This window comes from Corythoichthys intestinalis, chromosome 14, assembly GCF_030265065.1.
Source record: "Corythoichthys intestinalis isolate RoL2023-P3 chromosome 14, ASM3026506v1, whole genome shotgun sequence".
Lineage (NCBI taxonomy): Eukaryota > Metazoa > Chordata > Actinopteri > Syngnathiformes > Syngnathidae > Corythoichthys > Corythoichthys intestinalis.
The window spans coordinates 2,376,274-2,399,356 of NC_080408.1; the positions used below are offsets into that span (position 1 = coordinate 2,376,274).

Sequence of the window (23,083 nt, forward strand, 5' to 3'; positions counted from 1 at the left end):
TCACATTAAATATTTTCTGGCCCCCTTTGGCAGCAATAACGTCAACCAGACGCTTCCTGTAGCTGCAAATCAGTCTGGCACATCGATCAGGACTAATCTTGGCCTATTCTTCTCTACAAAACTGCTGTAATTCAGTCAGATTCCTGGGATGTCTGGCATGAATCGCTGTCTTTAGGTCATGCCACAGCATTTCACTCGGGTTCAACTCCAGGCTTTGACTTGGCCACTCCAGAACGTGTATTTTGTTCTTCTTAAACCTAAAGTTGATTTATTTCTGTATTTTGGATCACTGTCCATCCTCTTTTCAGCTTCTACTGTCTGACTGACAGCCTTAGGTTTTCCTTTTGAATTAATTCTTCCATTAACAATTGCAAGTGGTCCAGGCTCTGAGGCAGCAAAACAGCCCCAAATCACGATGCTCTCTACACCATGCTTCACTCTGGGGATGAGGTGTTGTTGTTGGTGAGCTGTTCCATTTTTCCTCCACATATGACGTTGTGTGTTACTCCCTAACCAACTTTGGTTTCATCAGTCCACAAAATAATTTGCCAAAACTTCTGTGGAGTGTCCAAGTGCCTTTTTGTGAACATTAAACAAGCAACAATGTTTTTCTTTAGACAGCAGTGGCTTCCTCCGTGCAGTCCTCCCATGAACACCATTCTTGGCCATATAGTTGATGTGTGCAAATTATGTGTGCAACGATTAACTCGAGTAGTCGATTAGGAAATGAAGATTTGAATTAAAGTTTGCTGCTTCGAGTACTCGTTTAATTTAGGTGGAGTTGTAATGGTTTATTTTTAAAGTATTTGCATTTCGTTTTATTGATTTGGGTGGATAGTCTGGCTTCTAGTCTGACTCATTTCACATGGCTGAATCCAGGTGCTCCCTGTTAAGACCAACATAAGCTACAATTTTGTTTAGCTAATGTTTTTTTTTTTTAATGCATTTATTTAGTTTAAAGGTATTTTTAGCCTATTTTTGTGGGAATATATGTCTGAACCATTTGTTAAGAGCATTGTAAAAATGTTAGCATTTTATAGCATTTAAACTAGCGGACTTTTGCTATGTAAGTCAGCCAATTTTTCTTTTGTTGTACATAGATCCTCATTTATTATTTTTTTTATACCATTTGAGGCTCATCTCAGGTAATTCAATTTTTCATGTTCCTTATCCGATTAATCGATTATTCGGACCAATGGTTCTTCGATTAATCGATTACTAAAATAATCGATAGCTGCAGTCCTAGTGCAAATAGACATTGGACTGTGCCAGTGATTTCTGTAAGTCTTTAGCAGACACTCTCGGGTTCCTTGCTACCTCTCGGAGTATTCTGCGCTGAACTCTTGGTGTCATCTTTAGTGGACGGCCACTCCTTGGGAGAGAGGCAAAAGTGCCAAATTTTCTCCATTTGTAGACAACTTCTCTGACTGTTGATTGGTGAACATCTAGACTTTTAGAAATGGTTTTGTATCCTTTCCCAGCTTTATAGAAATCCATAATCCTTGATTGCAGGTCTTCAAACAGCTCTTTTGACCGAGCCATGATGCACATCAGACAATGCTTCTCAAGACATTTCTTACCAGGTGTGTGTTTTTTTGTGGGCAGGGCAACTTTAAACCATTCATCATTGATTGGGCACACAACTGACTTAAAATGTTTGGTAAAAATGGGTTTCAATTGCTTTAAGTCTCTTTAGGCACAGGGTTCAATTACTTATTTTTCCCCCTTTCGGTCATTGTTTGCATTCTACTCTCATTAAAATATGAAAACCTAGGAATCTTTGGGTGGTTTTGGTGAAAGCTGATATTGTATTTTCATCTGTGTGATTTTGACAAAAGATCAGATCACATTTGATGGTGATTTATGCAGAAATGTGAGAAACTCCAAAAGGTTCAGATAATTTTTCATACCACTGTAACTATCTATCAATCGCACAGGCAACGCAGATGAGGCAGAGACACTGTTCAAGTGGGGTTGCCGTATTTTGCTGTCCAAAACAGCGGCCTATGTGCGCATGTGCGTGAGATCAGAAAGTAAACTTCCCTCGCTTTCAGTTTCGTTTTCCGCGTTGTCACTTGTCAGCTAATTTCAGAGACCCATTTGAAAAGATGGCAAAAAGAAAAAAAAGACGAGGAGTATCGTACATATCAGCAGGACACAAGGACATAAATGCAGCACCATTTTTTTTCGCTCGCTTTGGACGAGTCAACAGACATAAGCAACTTATCCCAGTTCAGCGTGATTGCAAGGTTTTGACTAGGGTTGTTCCAGTCATGTTTTTTTGCTCCCGATCCGATCCCGATCGTTTTAGTTTGAGTATCTGCGATCCCGATAATTCCCGATCCGATTGCTTTTTTTTGTTCCCGATTATATTCCAATCATTCCCGATAATTTTTCCCGATCATATACATTTTGGCAATGCATTAAGAAAAAAATGAATAAAACTCAGATGAATATATACATTCAACATACAGTACATAAGTACTGTATTTGTTTATTATGACAATAAATCCTCAAGATGGCATTTACATTATTAACATTCTTTCTGTGAGAGGGATCCACGGAAGATTTGTGACTTTGTATAATGTGACTAAATATTGCCATCTAGTGTATTTGTTGAACTTTCAGTAAATGAACTGTAGCCATGGCCAAATGCATGATGGGAAGTGGAACCATGACTGTGCGTAGTGCTACCAATTCATCTTCTCTGCGTTGGGAAATAACATAAGCTGTTAAGAAAAAGACCAAGTGCTACCTTGCTTCCCCACATTGCTTCCCATGATATTTCTAAACGTAGGGAGAGGGCTTGTAAGGCTTTAGCCAATTTAAAAAAAAAAGGCTCCAAAGGCTGCCAAATTTCACTCTACTCATTTTACGCTGCCTTTTATCTCTCTATGTAGGTAAAACGGCGCCATTACAGATTGAGCGCGACAATGCGTGAGTGGGTCGTGCAGAGCATGCATTAATTGCGTTAAATATTTTAACGTGATACATTTTGTAAAAAAATAATTACCGCAGTTATTGGGGTAAATTTGATAACCCTACCTTAAGCCTAAACTAAAGACTCTGGGTGAGTGTAACATTTTATGTCTATAACGTTAAATACAATTAGAAAAGGATTTAATTAAAAAACATATATACACATTGTATATTAAAACAAGGCATGGCCGATATTTTTTGGCCGATTCCGATATTTTGAAAATGACGTGATCGGACCCGATCGACATCTCTAGTTTTGACTAACGAAAGAGACAAGAGGGGAGGATTTATTCAAGTCCTTCACTGAGTTTGCTAAAGAAAAAAAATCAACCGATGGATAAACTTGTTTCGGGAACATGAAAAGAGACGAATCCTAAGTTTCTCAACGCCAGCATGAAGCTTAACCCCACCAAGTATCAACCAGACTACAAAGCCATCAGCAAAACCATGCAGCACCAGAAGTCGCATTAATGGTAAGAAATACTCATCATTGATTAACAACAGCATAACAATGTTATTAAAAAGAATTCTGAGCCTTATTGTACCTTTAAAAGTGGTGAAATTACATACAATGCACACTTTACTTGTATTTTTAGTTTTAAAGTGCATGTGACATGAAAAAGCATGTTTATTTCATAATACAAACGTTTTTTTATGCTTTATGATTATGATTAATACGTTTATTTTTCGCATCACGCCAGCCAAACTGCTGCAGAAAAATCTTGCTTTATGAGGGAGAGGCGTGTGCGCCTTTTTGGAGTTTCAAAAGGTTCCCATTCACCGTGGATATTGGCCAAAACAAGCCCTACTACTGTGGGACCATTGGACTTACGAGGAAGTGCGTAAACATCTTGTTTTGTATTATGTCAAATATTAATACAGCGATTACAAAGTAACCACTGCAAACTTTCTTTAAATAAAGGACTACTTACGTTTGATCATTGATAGGCATGTAAAAAGCTCTCCTCGTGCACATTAGCTACACGTTAGCGGCACAACAACTGCAGCCGCTCTCCTCCGGGTAACGAGCTGCAAATTGCTCTCTGCCGGGCGGTTTGCCAATCCGCGAGGAAAATCGACAACCCAGTCATCATGTCAATTAATCCGGGCTAGTTATGTGTGATTTTCCGCTTCGAAGACTTTGAAACATCACTCGGTTCGGGTTAGCATGTCGTCTAGCTGTCACGCCTCTTGGTTTGTTTACATTCTCCCAAGCCGGGGAAGGGACATGACATATGCCCGATTTAGGTGTCCTAAAATATCGTTCGGGATGTGCGACAGTAAAGGTGAAGTCGACAGTTTTGACCATTATGGAGTCATTTTGCCATGTCCTGAATGAATGCATTTTTATGATTTCATATTCCATTTAGCACAAGACTGTTATTTGTCATGACCATGCCATTTATTGGGGAAAATACTTGGATAAAAAGAATATCCTGTAAAAATATTGAAGTAAAGAGACAGAAGCAATGACATTTTGCCGCTCTCTTCGTCGCGTTTTCCTCGTTGTGAATAGTTCCCCCTCGACGGGCTGACTGGTCCTTCTCAAGCCATTTATTTAGCTATTGGGGAAAAATACTTGGATAAAAAGGATATCCTGTAAAAAATATTGGAGTAGAGAGACTGAAAAAAATGACATTTTGCGGCTCTCTTCATCGCATTTTCCTCGTTCTGAATAATTCCCCCTCAATGGGCTGAATAGTAAAACCGACGAGCCCAGTCTCCCGCTGACGTCATCCACCTGTTGGGGACGCTAGAGCCCTATAATGGTAGGCGTGGCTAACCGGCAGATTAAAAGACTAATTTCTCGTCATCTGCGCTTTGCTAAATTGTTGTATATAGTTGAATCATCTCAAAGTATGATTCTAATTCACATAATAATGCTATTTAAGACTTTTTTTTCCTGTTGTATGCTCTTTAAACATATTGTATGGCTCTTACAGAATTACATTTAAAACTAGAAACTGCAATTTCGGGAGAAATTACACACCTTGGTCTTTCCTCTGTGGAGATACAAATCTTAGCCCCACTCAGGTCTATCAATAGAATGGACCATAATGCCAGTCATTGGCACTAAACAAAGTTAAAGCCATTAGAAAAGATTGGGAGAATTGGACGTCCATGTCCGTCAATGGCAGCACCCTCCATAATTGTTAATGGAATCGGGGAAGTTTGGGGGACACGTCCTATTGATATGTAGTCATTTTCTGTTGATTTGGGAAAAAAAAAAAAATTCCCATTGAAAATGAATGGGAAAAATTTTGGACGTCCATGGACGTCAATGGTATCAACTTACATAAGCGTCAATGGAATCCAAGTACATTGGCATCAATAAAATGAAAAAACATGAAGAAATGCCATTGGAAATGAATGGGAAGTTTGGACGTCCATGAACGTCAATGGCATCACCCTCCATAAGCGGCAATGCAATCGGGGACATTTGGGGGACACGTCCTAATGATATCTAGTCATTTTCTGTTGATTTGGGGAAAAAAAAAAAAATTCCCATAGAAAATGAATGGGAAAAATTTTGGACGTCCATGGACGTCAATGGTATCAACTTACATAAGCGTCAATGAAATCCAAGTACATTGGCATCAATAGAATGAACAAATATGAAGAAATGCCTTTGGAAATGATTGGGAAGTTTGGACGTCCATGGACGTCAATGGCATCACCCCCCATAAGCGGCAATGCAATCGGGGACATTTGGGGGACACGTCCTAATGATATCTAGTCATTTTCTGTTGATTTGGGGAAAAAAAAAAAATTCCCATTAAAAATGAATGGGTAAAATTTTGGACGTCCATGGACGTCAATGGCAGCACCCCCCATAAGCGTCAATGGAGTTGGGGACGTTTGGGGTATACGTCCTATTGATATCTGGTCATTTTCTGTTGATTTGGAGAAATGTAGTTTTTTCCCCATTGAAAATGAATGGGAAAAATTTTGGACGTCCATGGACGTCAATGGTATCAACTTACATAAGCGTCAATGGAATCCAAGTACATTGGCATCAATAGAATGAACAAACATGAAGAAATGCCATTGGAAATGAATGGGAAGTTTGGACGTCCATGAACGTCAATGGCATCACCCTCCATTAGCGGCAATCCAAGTACATTGGCATCAATAAAATGAACAAACATGAAGAAATGCCATTGGAAATGAATGGGAAGTTTGGACGTCCATGAACGTCAATGGCATCACCCTCCATTAGCGGCAATGCAATTGGGGACATTTGGGGGACACGTCCTATTGACATCTGGTCATTTTGTTTTGATTTTGGGAAAAAAAAAAAAATTCCTATTGAAAATGAATGGGAAAAATTTTGGACGTCCATGGACGTCAATGGCAGCAACCCCCATAAGCGTCAATGGAGTTGGGGACGTTTGGGGTTTACGTCCTATTAATATCTGGTCATTTTCTGTTGATTTGGGGAAATTTAGTTTTTTCCCCATTGAAAATGAATGGGAAAATTTTTGGACGTTCATCGAAGTCAATGGCGGCACCCTTCATAAGCGTCAATGGAGTTGGGGACGTTTGGGGTTTACGTCCTATTGATATCTGGTCATTTTCTGTTGATTAGGGGAAATTGTATTTTGTCCCCATTGAAAATGAATGGGAAAAATTTTGGACGTCCATGGCCGTCAATGGCATCGACATCCATATAGTCAATTGAATCCAAGTACATTGGCATCAGTAGATTCGACATGCATGGCCGTCAATGGCATCAATGCAATGTAAATTCCATTGAAATCCCATTGTAAGTGAATGGGAACTTTTCCCATTAGAAATGAATGGGAGAGTTTTTGGCAAATTTCCGGGGAACCGTAAAGTTTTGCCAAATTCTGTATACAACTTTTATGCCCCTCACCGTCCCGGAATTTTTGATACCCAAATTATGTGATTTGGTCAAAAATTGTAGGACTAGATACATTTTTAAACTTTTTTTTTTTTCCGGAAAATTGCCGTTTACGGGCGAACGGAAAATTTTTCGGGGGATTTTGAAAAAGTCCCCGCGTCGCGCGAAAAATCCGGTCGTGTCAATACTTGAATGGTGCCGATCGGTGGTACGGTTCGGGCTGCGCGGCGCGCCGAAAAAACGCGGAGAATAAGATGATGATATAACTAGAAACTGCAATTTCGGGAGAAATTACACACCTTGGTCTTTCCTCTGTGGAGATACAGATCTTAGCCCCACTCAGGTCTATCAATAGAATGGATCATAATGCCAGTCATTGGCACAAAACAAAGTAAAAGCCATTAGAAATAAATGGGAGAATTGGACGTCCATGGACGTCAATGGCGGTACCTTTCATAATTTTTAATGGAATCGGGGAAGTTTGCGGGACACGTCCTAATGATATCTAGTCATTTTCTGTTGATTTGGGAAAAAAAAAAAATTCCCATTGAAAATGAATGGGAAAATTTTTGGACGTCCATGGACGTCAATGGTATCAACTTACATAAGCGTCAATGGAATCCAAGTACATTGGCATCAATAAAATGAACAAACATGAAGAAATGCCATTGGAAATGAATGGGAAGTTTGGACGTCCATGAACGTCAATGGCATCACCCTCCATAAGCGGCAATGCAATCGGGGACATTTGGGGGACACGTCCTAATGATATCTAGTCATTTTCTGTTGATTTGGGAAAAAAAAAAAAAAATCCCATTGAAAATGAATGGGAAAAATTTTGGACGTCCATGGACGTCAATGGTATCAACTTACATAAGCGTCAATGGAATCCAAGTACATTGGCATCAATAGAATGAACAAACATGAAGAAATGCCTTTGGAAATGAATGGGAAGTTTGGACGTCCATGGACGTCAATGGCATCACCCCCCATAAGCGGCAATGCAATCGGGGACATTTGGGGGACACGTCCTAATGATATCTAGTCATTTTCTGTTGATTTGGGGAAGAAAAAAAAATTTCCCATTGAAAATGAATGGGAAAAATTTTGGACGTCCATGGACGTCAATGGTATCAACTTACATAAGCGTCAATGGAATCCAAGTACATTGGCATCAATAGAATGAACAAACATGAAGAAATGCCATTGGAAATTAATGGGAAGTTTGGACGTCCGTGGACGTCAATGGCATCACCCTCCATAAGCAGCAATGCAATCGGGCACATTTGGGGGAAACGTCCTATTGATATCTAGTCATTTTCTGTTGATTTGGGGAAAAAAAAAAAATTCCCATTGAAAATGAATGGGAAAAATTTTGGACGTCCATGGACGTCAATGGTATCAACTTACATAAGCGTCAATGGAATCCAAGTACATTGGCATCAATAGAATGAACAAACATGAAGAAATGCCATTGGAAATAAATGGGAAGTTTGGACGTCCATGAACGTCAATGGCATCACCCTCCGTAAGCGGCAATGCAATCGGGGACATTTGGGGGACACGTCCTAATGATATCCAGTCATTTTCTGTTGATTTGGGGGAAAAAAAAAAAATTCCCATTGAAAATGAATGGGAAAAATTTTGGACGTCCATGGACGTCAATGGTATCAACTTACATAAGCGTCAATGGAATCCAAGTACATTGGCATCAATAGAATGAACAAACATGAAGAAATGCCATTGGAAATGAATGGAAATTTTGGACGTCCATGGACGTCAATGGCATCACCCTCCATAAGCGGCAATGCAATCGGGGACATTTGGGGGACACGTCCTAATGATATCTAGTCATTTTTTGTTGATTTTGGGGAAAAAAAAAAAATTCCCATTGAAAATGAATGGGAAAAATTTTGGACGTCCATGGACGTCAATGGTATCAACTTACATAGGCGTCAATGGAATCCAAGTACATTGGCATCAATAGAATGAACAAACATGAAGAAATGCCATTGGAAATGAATGGGAAGTTTGGACGTCCATGAACGTCAATGGCATCACCCTCCATAAGCGTAAATGGAATTGGGGACGTTTGGGGTATACGTCCTATTAATATCTGGTCATTTTCTGTTGATTTGGGGAAATTTAGTTTTTTCCCCATTGAAAATGAATGGGAAAATTTTTGGACGTCCATGGACGTCAATGGCAGCACCCCCTATAAGCGTCAATGGAGTTCGGAACGTTTGGGGGAGACGTACTATTGATAACTGGTCATTTTCTGATGATTTGGGGAAATTTAGTTTTTTCCCAATTGAAAATGAATGGGAAAAATTTTGGACGTCCATGGACGTTAATGGCAGCACCCCCCATAAGTGTCAATGGAGTTGGGGACGTTTGGGGTATACGTCCTATTAATATCTGGTCATTTTCTGTTGATTTGGGGAAATTTAGTTTTTTCCCCATTGAAAATGAATGGGAAAAATTTTGGACGTCCATGGCCGTCAATGGCATCGACATCCATATAGTCAAATGAATCCAAGTACATTGGCATCAATAGATTCGACATGCATGGCCGTCAATGGCATCAATGCAATGTAAAGTCCATTGGAAATACTATTGAAAGTGAATGGGAACTTTTCCCATTGGAAATGAATGGGATAGTTTTTGGCAAATATCCGGAGAACCGTAAATTTTTTCCAAATTCTGTATACAATCTTTATGCCCCCCACCGTCCCGGAATTTTTGATGTCCAAATTATGTGATTTGGTCAAAAATTGTAGGACAAGTAGCGTTTTGAAAAAGTTGTAAAAAATCGGAAAATTGCCGTTTACGGGCGAACGAAAAATTTTTCGGGGTCGTTTGAAAAATTCCCATCGTCGCGCGAAAATTCCGGTCGTGTCGATACTTGAACGGTGCCGATCGGTGGTACGGTTCGGGCTGCGCGGCGCGCCGAAAAAACGCGGAGAAACCATTGCATAATAATAATAATAATAATAATAATAATAAAGTTGTAGAATAACATAACCTTGTTCTTTCTTTCAGAAAGACCAAGGTAATAAATAATAATAATAATAACTAGAAACTGCAATTTCGGGAGAAATTACACACCTTGGTCTTTCCTCTGTGGAGATACAGATCTTAGCCCCACTCAGGTCTATCAATAGAATGGATCATAATGCCAGTCATTGGCAAAAAACAAAGTAAAAGCCGTTAGAAATGAATGGGAGAATTGGACGTCCATGGACGTCAATGGCGGCACCTTTCATAATTGTTAATGGAATCGGGGAAGGTTGGGGGACACATCCTAATGATATCTAGTCATTTTCTGTTGATTTGGGAAAAAAAAAAAATATCCCATTGAAAATGAATGGGAAAAATTTTGGACGTCCATGGACGTCAATGGTATCAACTTACATAAGCGTCAATGGAATCCAAGTACATTGGCATCAATAGAATGAAAAAACATGAAGAAATGCCATTGGAAATTAATGGGAAGTTTGGACGTCCGTGGACGTCAATGGCATCACCCTCCATAAGCAGCAATGCAATCGGGGACATTTGGGGGACACGTCCTAATGATATCTACTCATTTTCTGTTGATTTGGGGAAAAAAAATAAATTTCCATTGAAAATGAATGGGAAAAATTTTGGACGTCCATGGACGTCAATGGTATCAACTGACATAAGCGTCAATGGAATCCAAGTACATTGGCATCAATAAAATGAACAAACATGAAGAAATGCCATTGGAAATGAATGGGAAGTTTGGACGTCCATGAACGTCAATGGCATCACCCTCCATAAGCGGCAATGCAATCGGGGACATTTGGGGGACACATCCTAATGATATCTAGTCATTTTCTGTTGATTTGGGAAAAAAAAAAAAATCCCATTGAAAATGAATGGGAAAAATTTTGGACGTCCATGGACGTCAATGGTATCAACTTACATAAGCATCAATGGAATCCAAGTACATTGGCATCAATAGAATGAACAAACATGAAGAAATGCCTTTGGAAATGAATGGGAAGTTTGGACGTCCATGGACGTCAATGGCATCACCCCCCATAAGCGGCAATGCAATCGGGGACATTTGGGGGACACGTCCTAATGATATCTAGTCATTTTCTGTTGATTTGGGGAAAAAAAAAAATTTCCCATTGAAAATGAATGGGAAAAATTTTGGACGTCCATGGACGTCAATGGTATCAACTTACATAAGCGTCAATGGAATCCAAGTACATTGGCATCAATAGAATGAACAAACATGAAGAAATGCCATTGGAAATGAATGGGAAGTTTGGACGTCCATGAACGTCAATGGCATCACCCTCCATAAGCAGCAATGCAATCGGGCACATTTGGGGGAAACGTCCTATTGATATCTAGTCATTTTCTGTTGATTTGGGGAAAAAAAAAAATTCCCATTGAAAATGAATGGGAAAAATTTTGGACGTCCATGGACGTCAATGGCATCAACTTACATAAGCGTCAATGGAATCCAAGTACATTGGCATCAATAGAATGAACAAACATGAAGAAATGCCATTGGAAATGAATGGGAAGTTTGAACGTCCCAGGACGTCAATGGCATCACCCTCCATAAGCAGCAATGCAATTGGGGACATTTGGGGGACACGTCCTATTGATATCTAGTCATTTTCTGTTGATTTGGGGGGAAAAAAAAAATTTCCCATTGAAAATGAATGGGTAAAATTTTGGACGTCCATGGAAGTCAATGGCAGCACCCCCCATAAGCGTCAATGGAGTTGGGGACGTTTGGGGTATACGTCCTATTGATATCTGGTCATTTTCTGTTGATTTGGAGAAATGTAGTTTTTTCCCCATTGAAAATGAATGGGAAAAATTTTGGACGTCCATGTAAGTCAATGGCAGCACCCCCTATAAGCGTCAATGGAGTTGGGGACGTTTGGGGGACACGTCCTATTGATATCTGGTCATTTTCTGTTGATTTGGGGAAATGTAGTTTTTTCCCCATTGAAAATGAATGGGAAAAATTTTGGACGTCCATTGCCGTCAATGGCATCGACATCCATATAGTCAATTGAATCCAAGAACATTGGCATCAATAGATTCGACATGCATGGCCGTCATTGGCAATGCAATGTAAAGTCCATTGGAAATCCTATTGAAAGTGAATGGGAACTTTTCCCATTAGAAATGAATGGGATAGTTTTTGGCAAATATCCGGGGAACCGTAAATTTTTTCCAAATTCTGTATACAACTTTTATGCCCCTCACCGTCCCGGAATTTTTGATGCCCAAATTATGTGATTTGGTCAAAAATTGTAGGACTAGATACATTTTGAAACTTTTTTTTTTTTCACGGAAAATTTCCGTTTACGGACGAACGAAAAAATTTTCGGGGCCATTTGTAAAGTTTCCTGTGTCACGCGAAAATTCCGGTCGTGCCGATACTTGAACGGTGCCGATCGGTCTAACGGTTCGGGCTGTGAAGCGCGCGTTTTTTTTCCATTCAAAATGAATAGGAAAGTTTTTGGCAAATTTCCGGGGAACCGTAAATTTTTGCCAAATTCTGTATACAACTTTTATGCCCCTCACCGTCCCGGAATTTTTGATGCCCAAATTATGTGATTTGGTCAAAAATTGTAGGACTAGATACATTTTGAAACTTTTTTTTTTTTTTCGGAAAATTGCCGTTTACGGGCGAACGGAAAATTTTTCGGGGCCGTTTGAAAAATTCCCATCGTTGCGCGAAAATTCCGGTCGTGCCGATACTTGAACGGTACCGATCGGAGGTACGGTTCGGGCTGTGCGGCGCGCCGAAAAAAACGTCAACAATTATTGACCTATAATAATAATAAAAAAAAGTACAATAAAGTTGTACAACAACATAACCTTGTTCTTTCCTTCAGAAAGACCAAGGTAATAATAAGGCGAATAAAGTTGCAGAATAACAATACCTTGTTCTTTCCATAGGAAAGACCAAGGTAAATATGTGGTGTTCATGGCCTAAAGGGACAGAAATAAAATACATTTAAACCATCTGGTAAGCACCAGATAGTATGTGTTTCACACCACAAACAATTTGGTGTGTGAATTTTTTTGTTTGTTTTTTTTTTTAAACCCATACATCTCAAAACAACACATTTTAGAGCTATAATTGCAATGCCGTGATACTGTGAAACAATAGTATTTTTTGCTTAATATTGATACATTTTACTGCTTGTGAACTGAACTTAATATTGCAGGCAGTAAAATGTACTTATTAAAAGTAAGTGCAAATTGCTACAATGAGTTTATCCAGTAAATCCACCAGTTATTGTTTTCAGTGTAGGAATAATAACTTACCAGAACAGTAAAGCATCCGGTTCCTCTTTGCCTGGGAACAGCAGATGAAGACAAATAAGATAATGGTCATCTGAATAATCCATGGCCCCATCGTGTACTGTTAACCTGAAGAAAAAGTAGTAAGCTTTCAAAAAAAATACGTAAATTCCACATGAATTGACGAGACGAGCAGGTAATAGGTGAATTAACTCATTGGCTGCCAGTGAAACATGATCACTCAATGCCAGCCATCCTGTCAATGGAAGTGAATGAGTTCATATACTAACACGGCAATTAAATTATTACTGTATATGCTGAATTAAGGTCTCTTTGTCTAGTAGCAATGCAAATACGCTTCGTTTGAGCAATTTACACTCGTGACCCTGCTGTGAACTCGAACTTTTAGCGATGAAATTCGAGTTTGACAGGTTTAGAATGTGTCTTTGAGGTAGCAACGTCTTACTGGGCGAGAAGTTCATGCTAACAAGCTAACACCAGATGTAATTTAGTTCGTCATTCAAAAAATGATTTGAAATGATACAAGAACAACAAAGAGGAATCGATTATTTCCATTTTCGGCGTTTACCTGTGCTGGACTTGAAACGAACTGTCGGAAGTATGATTTACTTTGATAATATTAAAACTGTATGACTTCCGGACAATTTTCAAACAAAGAGACATATTCAACCTGACTAACGTCAGATGTTTTTGTAAAAATGCCTTAAATAACATATTTATCATGTTAAATTTGTAAGGCAGTCTTCATAAACAATTTTAATGACATTACTTCGTGTGATTGCGTCGTTAAAATGCAAACTATGCTTTATTTTGAAGGCAGGTTTATCTGTGTTCAGGGTTAACACAAGCGATTTCCTTACTTTACCGTACAATTGCGACAGGCTTGTTTGACGTCACCATCCTAACGTGCCTGACAGTAGTGGAGCCACGACAGAATCCATCAACCAATCACATTCAACGTCCAACTAATTATCTTCAAACTGTAATTAACTCCACTAGCTTTGATGCCTGAATTCACATTTAACAATTATACATAAAGCGTTGGAAGAATACATACGTACATTACAATTATTATTATTAAAAAAAGAAAAAGAAAAAAAAAAACCTAAATATTGTATGGAAAATTATTGGAAAAATACGGTTACAATTGCAAAAAAAAAAAAAAAAAAAAAAAAAAAAAATCATGAAACGATAGAAAATGAAACGAAATACAAGTAAATATATAATCAGGGAAAAATTGGAGGACTTCAATAATGTACATTCTTCTCCCTATATTTTTTATATCAACAAATATTTTCTTTATTTTTTTTATTTTAAAAATGTATACAGTATTTGTTTTATTTTAAATGAATTTTCTTTCATTTTTTTAAAAAGCTTTTTTGTTTATACATTTTTTTAAAAATCTGACTTTCCAATTCATAGTTTTATTTTTCAATTCAATTTTCTCTCTATCTGGTATTATGACTATAATTTTCATGTACGTACTTATGTATTCCGCCAAGTTCAGATGCGTATTTATTAAATGTAAATTCGGGCCGGAATTCACATTTTAAAATGAGAAAATCACACAATAAAAAAATATATATATAAGATAACATGATCGAAACTAATAAGAAATACAAGTAAATATAGTACAATTAATTTGAAAAATGAATGACTAATACATTTTTAAAATTCCGGAAAAAAATTTGAGGAATTTGTTTGTGTACATTCCTTCCCCTTATATTTTTTATCTTAAAAAATATGTACAGTATTTTCATGTTTTTTTTTTTTTGTTTTTTTTTTTTAATTTTCAATGAATTGTTATTTCTGCAATTTATTTTTCTGTATTTGTTTTTTCTTTTTGTTAAATTATAACAATAATATATATGTTAATATGATTATGTATATTATATATATATATATATTCATTCATTCATTTTCCATGCCGCTTATTCCTCACGAGGGTCGCGGAGGTGCTGGAGCCTATCCCAGCTAACTTCGGGCAGTAGGCAGGGGACACCTTGAATTGGTTGCCAGCCAGTCGCAGGGCACAAGGAGACACACAACCATTCATGCACACACTCACACCTACGGACAATTTAGAGTGTTCAATCAGCCTACCATGCATGTTTTTGGGATGTGGGAGGAAACCGGAGTTCCCGGAGGAAACCCACGCAGACACGGGGAGAACATGCATACTCCACACAGGAAGGCCGAAGCCCGGGATTGAACCCTTGATCTCAGAACTGTGAGGCAGACGTGCTAACCACTCAGCCACCGTCCCGCCTATATGTATATATAATATAAAAATATATATATATATATATATATATATATATATATATATATAAAATAATCATTTAGAGCAACACTAGGTAACTTTTTAACCTTTATAAAATATTTTCATAACATTTGTGATTATATGTCAACTGACAACTAGTTACATGACACCTACCACAGAAAAAAAGCTACAAATGTGCTGACTGCTTTACGGCATACGTGACTTCCCCCTTTCCTCATTCATTATAAAGACGGAAGTCGTTGCTAACGCTTTCGCACGAAATCTGCAAAGATGGCAGAGCAACAGAGACAAAAAGTTTTGTCTGAGGAGGAAAAAGAAAGGGAGATTACCAGGATACACAGAATAAACATTGGCCTGGCTTTCGCTCGATGGAGTGATGCACTAGCCACACTGAGCCACACGTTTGCTAACCATCATATACTATTGTTTAGCCACAACTGGATTCATTACCTACTATTCATCCTTCACACAGCCGCTGGAAACAGAAATGTTGTTTATTCCATCTGCTGGCGACCGGGAGATTGATTTTTAATTGATTGATGATTTTACGACACCGTGCAGGCGTGCTCTGGTCCTCATGGGAAACGTAGTGTTCCTTAAGGCAAAACACTACCGCTTTTGTCCACTGGCGTCGCTAAAATCGACCAAAATTGTTGCTTTAAATTTTTTACATGAAAGCGTAAAGTTTGATAGCCAATTGCGACATTGCCATCTTTTTATGGTGTTAAATCACTGCCAAAAGTTTTGTAATCTGAAAAAAAGAAACGATTGAAAAAAAAATCTTTGAACCTGAAAATATCAACTTTGTAACTGGAAAAAATAAAACTTTTTTTTTCGCTTTTGAAAGATTCAAGAATAAAACTTAAACATTCAGTTTCAAACATTTTTTTTTTCCAATCGTTTCTTTTTATCAGATTACAAAACTTTTGGCCTTGGTTTGACACCATACATCTTAAAAGACGTGTCTTTTGCCTGAAAGATAGTGCTGTTGCCTCCACAATCAGGGATTTTCTCTGCCTATTTTTGGTGTTTCAAATTAATTTCCTGCATTAAATGGAGGCTTATGGAGATTAAAGCCATCTAAGAACACTCCAAGACACATTGAAGAGCATACGACAGGAGAAAAAAAGTCTGAAATAGCATTATTAAGTGAATTAAAATCATATTTTGAGACAATTCGACTATATACAACAATTTAGCAATGCGCAGATGACGAGAAATTAGTCTTTTAATCTGCCGGTTAGCCACGCCTACCATTATCGGACTTCAGCGTCCCCTCCAGGTGGATGACGTTAGCAGCGGCTATTTTTAACTCAAAGTTGCAATTTCTGATCGGTCGGAAAATTTGACAGAACACCGGGCACATGAGCACAATAAGCCGACTATAGTGCTCTCCCGGCGGATGGATGTGCGACAAGCCGCCGGTGTTGTGCCGAAAAATAGCCGCCCCGCATGCATGTCAGCCACAAAATGCAAGCCACCTACATAATAAAATGATCCCAGTATTTGACATAATACAAAACACGATGTTTACGCGTAAGTCCCATGGTTCCACAGTAGTAGGGCTTGTTTTGCCCAATATCCACGGTGAATGGGAACATTTTGAAACTCCAAAAAGGCGCACACGCCTCTCCCTTATACAGCAAGATTTTTCTGCAGCCGTTTGGCTGGCGTGATGCGAAAAATAAATGTATTAAACCGCAAAATTAGCTGAATCCTTAGTCCTCATCAGAGGTTGCGCTAGACTTTTTCGTTGTCTGTCATTTTGACTGACAGGGTCATAAAAATCCGGTCATAATCTATTTTTACCCGTCACTTAAATTTTTAAAATGACTATATCTTGATGCAGTCACTATATGTATATACACAATAATACTTTATAATATAAAGTAACGAACATTAGTGCAGTCATGGATTACAGTAAACAGGCCAGTACTGTGTTTCCATATATATTTTTATTATATTATGTATATACACGATATATATACAGTGCCTTGCAAAAGTATTCGGCCCCCTTGAATCTTGCAACCTTTTGCCACATTTCAGGCTTCAAACATAAAGATATGAAATTTAATTTTTTTGTCAAGAATCAACAGCAAGTGGGACACAATCGTGAAGTGGAACAACATTTATTGGATAATTTAAACTTTTTTAACAAATAAAAAACTGAAAAGGGGGGCGTGCAATATTATTCGCCCCCTTTACTTTCAGTGCAGCAAACTCACTCCAGAAGTTCAGTGAGGATCTCTGAATGATCCAATGTTGTCCTAAATGACCGATGATGATAAATAGAATCCACCTGTGTGTAATCAAGTCTCCGTATAAATGCACCTGCTCTGTGATAGTCTCAGGGTTCTGTTTAAAGTGCAGAGAGCATTATGAAAACCAAGGAACACACCAGGCAGGTCCGAGATACTGTTGTGGAGAAGTTTAAAGCCGGATTTGGATACAAAAAGATTTCCCAAGCTTTAAACATCTCAAGGAGCACTGTGCAAGCCATCATATTGAAATGGAAGGAGCATCAGACCACTGCAAATCTACCAAGACCCGGCCGTCCTTCCAAACTTTCTTCTCAAACAAGGAGAAAACTGATCAGAGATGCAGCCAAGAGGCCCATGATCACTCTGGATGAACTGCAGAGATCTACAGCTGAGGTGGGAGAGTCTGTCCATAGGACAACAATCAGTCGTACACTGCACAAATCTGGCCTTTATGGAAGAGTGGCATGAAGAAAGCCATTTCTCAAAGATATCCATAAAAAGTATCGTTTAATGTTTGCCACAAGCCACCTGGGAGACACACCAAACATGTGCAAGAAGGTGCTCTGGTCAGATGAAACCAAAATTGAACTTTTTGGCCACAATGCAAAACGATATGTTTGGCGTAAAAGCACCACAGCTCATCACCCTGAACACACCATCCCCACTGTCAAACATGGTGGTGGCAGCATCATGGTTTGGGCCTGCTTTTCTTCAGTAGGGACAGGGAAGATGGTTAAAATTGACGGGAAGATGGATGCAGCCAAATACAGGAACATTCTGGAAGAAAACCTGTTGGTATCTGCACAAGACCTGAGACTGGGACGGAGATTTATCTTCCAACAGGACAATGATCCAAAACATAAAGCCAAATCTACAATGGAATGGTTAAAAAAATAAACGTATCCAGGTGTTAGAATGGCCAAGTCAAACTCTAGACCTGAATCCAATCGAGAATCTGTGGAAAGAGCTGAAGACTGCTGTTCACAAACACTCTCCATCCAACCTCACTGAGCTCGAGCTGTTTTGCTAGGAAGAATGGGCAAGAATGTCAGTCTCTCGATGTGCAAAACTGATAGAAACATACCCCAAGCGACTTGCAGCTGTAATTGGAGCAAAAGGTGGCGCTACAAAGTATTAACGCAAGGGGGCCGAATAATATTGCACGCCCCACTTTTCAGTTTTTTATTTGTTAAAAAAGTTTAAATTATCAAATAAATTTTGTTCCACTTCACGATTGTGTCCCACTTGTTGTTGATTCTTGACAAAAAATTAAAATTTTATATCTTTATGTTTGAAGCCTGAAATGTGGCGAAAGGTTGCAAGGTTCAAGGGGGCCGAATACTTTGCAAGGCACTACATATATACATTTTTTTTTTTTTCCCCCAAGTGGGACCTTCCATGATCCTAATACATTTAATAATAATAAAATATTATAATATATATATATATATATATATATATATATATATATATAATTTTTTAAAAATTTATTATTATTATTAAATAAAAATGCACGTTGATACGACGCACATAAAGGCAACTTCCAATTTTTAAAAAAATCGTTAGAAAGTTGTATGGACTTACAATCCGCTAGCTTGTTGTTTCCTGTTGTCTTCCGAAATACTCCTGGGTGACGGCGCGTCAAGTGTTCGTTCATAGCCGACGTGCTACCGTGGTATGCGAGCTCAGCTTGGCAAAAAGAGTACACACAGTGGTGGCACCCTCCATATTTTCCTTGAAATAATTTCAGGCTCTGGCTAGTCTGGTCCGCTTTTTTGGCTTTGTGCCGCTTTCACCGTGTTACCAATTCTGCCCTTCTTGGTAATTGGCGGCGTTTTCAACTGCTCGCCGCAGTGAGGAGTGAACCGGCGATTCACTTGATTCGTTGTCATCCTTCACTGCATCAGTCCCTCTTTTATCAACACCATCGTCGTTTTGGGGCTTTTTGAAGAAACTTCGGACACTCAGTTGCCTTGACATTTTTCCGAGTAAGGCCAAAGACGTCATGCATCAAGAGAGACAGTAGCTAATTAATATGCTCATTCGCCACCCTGTGGTCTGGGGTGTGAATTGCAACCTGTCAAAAATAACAGATGGACTTCAGTTTTTTCCGTCACCGTTGTAAAAAAACAGTCAACGACGGAAAATATTCGGTTAACGCGACCCCTGGTCCTCATACACAACAGTGCGGCTGTATAGTGAAGAGGACGCCTTCACCCGTACACGTCACAGCGCCCTCCTCCTCAATGCAAGACCGAAGTCGGAAGTCACTCATTTTCACGGGGCGGGATTCAAAAAACTAAATAAATATAGCGATCGCTTCCACACACATCCAAGCGGTCCATATCATTCAGGAGCATAAAATACCGCGTGAATTATGAAATAAACATGCTTTTTCGTGTCACATGCACTATAAGTCTCCTTAGGCAGAGGGTTCACTTACTTATTTTTCCCCCTTTTGTCATTGTTTGCATGCTATCCTCATTAAAATATGAAAACCTATAAATGTTTGGGTGGTTTTAGTTAAAGCAGACACTGTATTTTCATCTGTGTGGTTCTCATTTTGGTTCATTTATGGCAATTAGATCAATATGTACCATATTGTTTGGACAGCTTGCGGAAAACACTCACGTAAGCATGTTTGTCCATTTGTCAACGTGTACACGCTTGTATTTTCACATGACCTTGTTCTCATGTAGAACAACTGTAACCTTTTGCACTCCATACATGCTTTTCATTTGTAGTCAAGTGAAAGGTCAACGTGGAGCTGCTTTACTTCTTTACATTCCAACTGTATACTGTAAGAGGACTTTTTCACTCAACAACCGAGATCTATACTTATATATAAATGGAACTTTTTTCTTTGTGTGTGTGTGTGCGTGTGTTCGTTCCCTATAGACCCTACTCACCTATGTCACAAAATGACGTGTCGCTGTATCCGGCCGCCATATTGTCCGTCATTTTTTAGCCCGATTCTCAATGGTTTCAATTAGTCGTGCAATTTATAGAGCAATTCATGGAAGCCCCGGTGTCATCTGACGCTGTAAACTCATTGGATGCGTTGCATAAAAGGCGTTATGTGGAAAAGCTTCAGTTTATCCATTCGCCAGATCCATATTTGATGCCTAAATCGATGTTTTTCGACCCGCTGTCTTCGCCGTCTCTGCCTGACATCTGCTACCCTGATATTTACAACTATCTTGTCCACACAAAATCAGCCTATTCTCACGAAAGTTTGAAAAACTTTTAAGAGCTTGGAGGCTTATAAATACTTCGTTGCTGGTTGGGTGAAACAGGTCCTCGTCCATGAAAATTCGGCAGGAATCTATCTTGTGCTCGGGAAGGTGAGTTACGAGATTTTCAATTCAAAATCTTTCGTTCTTGCTAACATCCACTGTCAAGTCTAATGTATTTCATGTCATTTGTCAATGGAGCTAGGGCTTTTAATGTTTATATGGTTTAGCGATAGCCCTCTCACTACATACATATGTAATATGTAATAAATATGAAGTGCGATAGCACTACTCCAGATTGTCCTTAGTTGAATTTATTTTTTGGCTTTTGACCTCAATAGTGAAATTGTAAATTAACTGTATGACAACTGTCTTATTATCCCCTTATAATTATATATTTTCAGGTAGTTCATTCACAACGTCTGAGTGTATGTTGTCGGCTATTAGCCTAGCAATGATCTTAATTGTGGTTGTCAGCCCCAAACCCTCTAAATATATATTAAATGAATCTTACCAGATATAAAATGACTACTACATAATCTGTGGTAATCGTATCGTTTGGAGCCCAGTTTTCTCGTCGAATTGCAGCAGCCCATCTCGCTCTCCTCTCCGGGTCTCTCGGAATCCGGTAGAACTTCAAGTCTCTCCGTCTATCTTCTCTGTTATTGCAACCGACCGCCACACACACCTTCACCATTTTGATTATTAATGTTAACGAGCAGAAAAACACGCCATAATAGGAGGAATTTACGTCGCGGTAATGCATCAACAGTGACGAGTTGACGGACAATATGGCACGGGGGCGTGTTTGTGACGTCATGTGAGTAGGGTCTATAGAGTCCGAAACAGCTGGACGAATCTTGACGAAATTTTACACCATTGTACTTAATGTGTCTGGGAGTGTTCTTAGACGGCTTTAAAGTGCATGTGACACGAAAAAGCATGTTTATTTCATAATACACGTGGTATTTTATGCTCCTGAATGATATGGACCGTTTGGATGTGTGTGGAAGCGATCGCTATATTTATTTAGTGTTTTGAATCCCGCGCCAAGAAAATGAGTGACTTCCGGCTTCGGTCTTGCATTGAGGAGGAGGGCGCTGTGATGTGTACGGATGAAGGCGTACCCTTCACTCTACAGCCGTACTGTTGTATGAGAAGGACTAAGGATTCAGCTGATTTTGCGGATTAATACGTTTATTGTTCGCATCACGCCAGCCAAACGGCTGCAGAAAAATCTTGCTTTATGAGGGAGAGGCGTGTGCGCCTTTTTGGAGTTTCATAAGGTTCCCATTCACCGTGGATATTGGCCAAAACAAGCCCTACTACTGTGGGACCATTGGACTTACGAGGAAGTGAGTAAACATCTTGTTTTGTATTATGTCAAATACGAATGCAGCGATTACAAAGTAAACACTACAAACTTTCTTTAAATAAAGGACTACTTACGTTTGATCATTGATAGGCATATAAAAAGCTCTCCTCATGCAAATTAGCTGCACGTTAGCTGCACAACAACTGCAGCCGCCCTCCTCCGGGGAATGAGCTGTAAATTGCTCTCCGCCGGGCGGTTTGCGGATCCGCGAAGACAATCGACAACCCAGTCGTCATGTCAAAACATCCAAGCTAGTTATGTGTGATTTTCCGCTTCGAAGACTTTGAAACATCACTCGGTTCGGGTTAGCATGTCGGCTAGCTGTCACGCCTCTTGGTTTGCTTACATTCTCCGAAGCCGGGGAAGGGAAATGACATATGTCCGATTTAGGTGTCATAAAATATCGTTCGGGAGGTGCAACAGTAAAGGTGAAGTCGGCAGTTTGGACCATTATGGAGTCATTTTGCCATGTCGTCCTGAATAAGTGCATTTTTATGATCTCATATTCCATTTAGCACAAGACTGTTATTTGTCATGACCATGCCATTTATTTAGCAATTAGGGAAAATACTTGTATAAAAAGAATATCCTGTAGAAAATTTGAAGTAAAGAGACAGAAACAATGACATTTTGCAGCTCTCTTCGTCGCGTTTTCCTCGTTGTGAATAATTCCCCCTCAACGGGCTGACTGGTCCTTCTCAAGCCATTTATTTAGCTATTGGGGAAAATACTTGGACAAAAAGAATATCCTGTAAA

At 39.1% G+C, this 23,083-nt stretch overlaps 1 protein-coding gene across 2 annotated transcripts in view; it reads right to left on the minus strand.

Moving 5' to 3' along the window:
• The window catches only part of cnpy1 (canopy FGF signaling regulator 1), a 43,875-nt gene extending 30,075 nt beyond the window's left edge, over positions 1-13,800 (minus strand). Inside the window, exons 1-2 of one of the 2 annotated variants that reach the window (XM_057856974.1) lie at positions 13,743-13,800; positions 13,178-13,282 (exon numbers count right to left, since the gene is read on the minus strand). In XM_057856974.1, coding sequence (XP_057712957.1) covers positions 13,178-13,268 — 91 coding nt within the window. In that variant the 5' untranslated portion in view covers positions 13,269-13,282; positions 13,743-13,800. Of the gene's footprint in view, positions 1-13,177; positions 13,283-13,619; positions 13,713-13,742 lie in introns of those variants that run through there. The other variant, XM_057856975.1, reaches the window with a different exon arrangement.
• Positions 13,801-23,083: the final 9,283 nt, after the last annotated feature.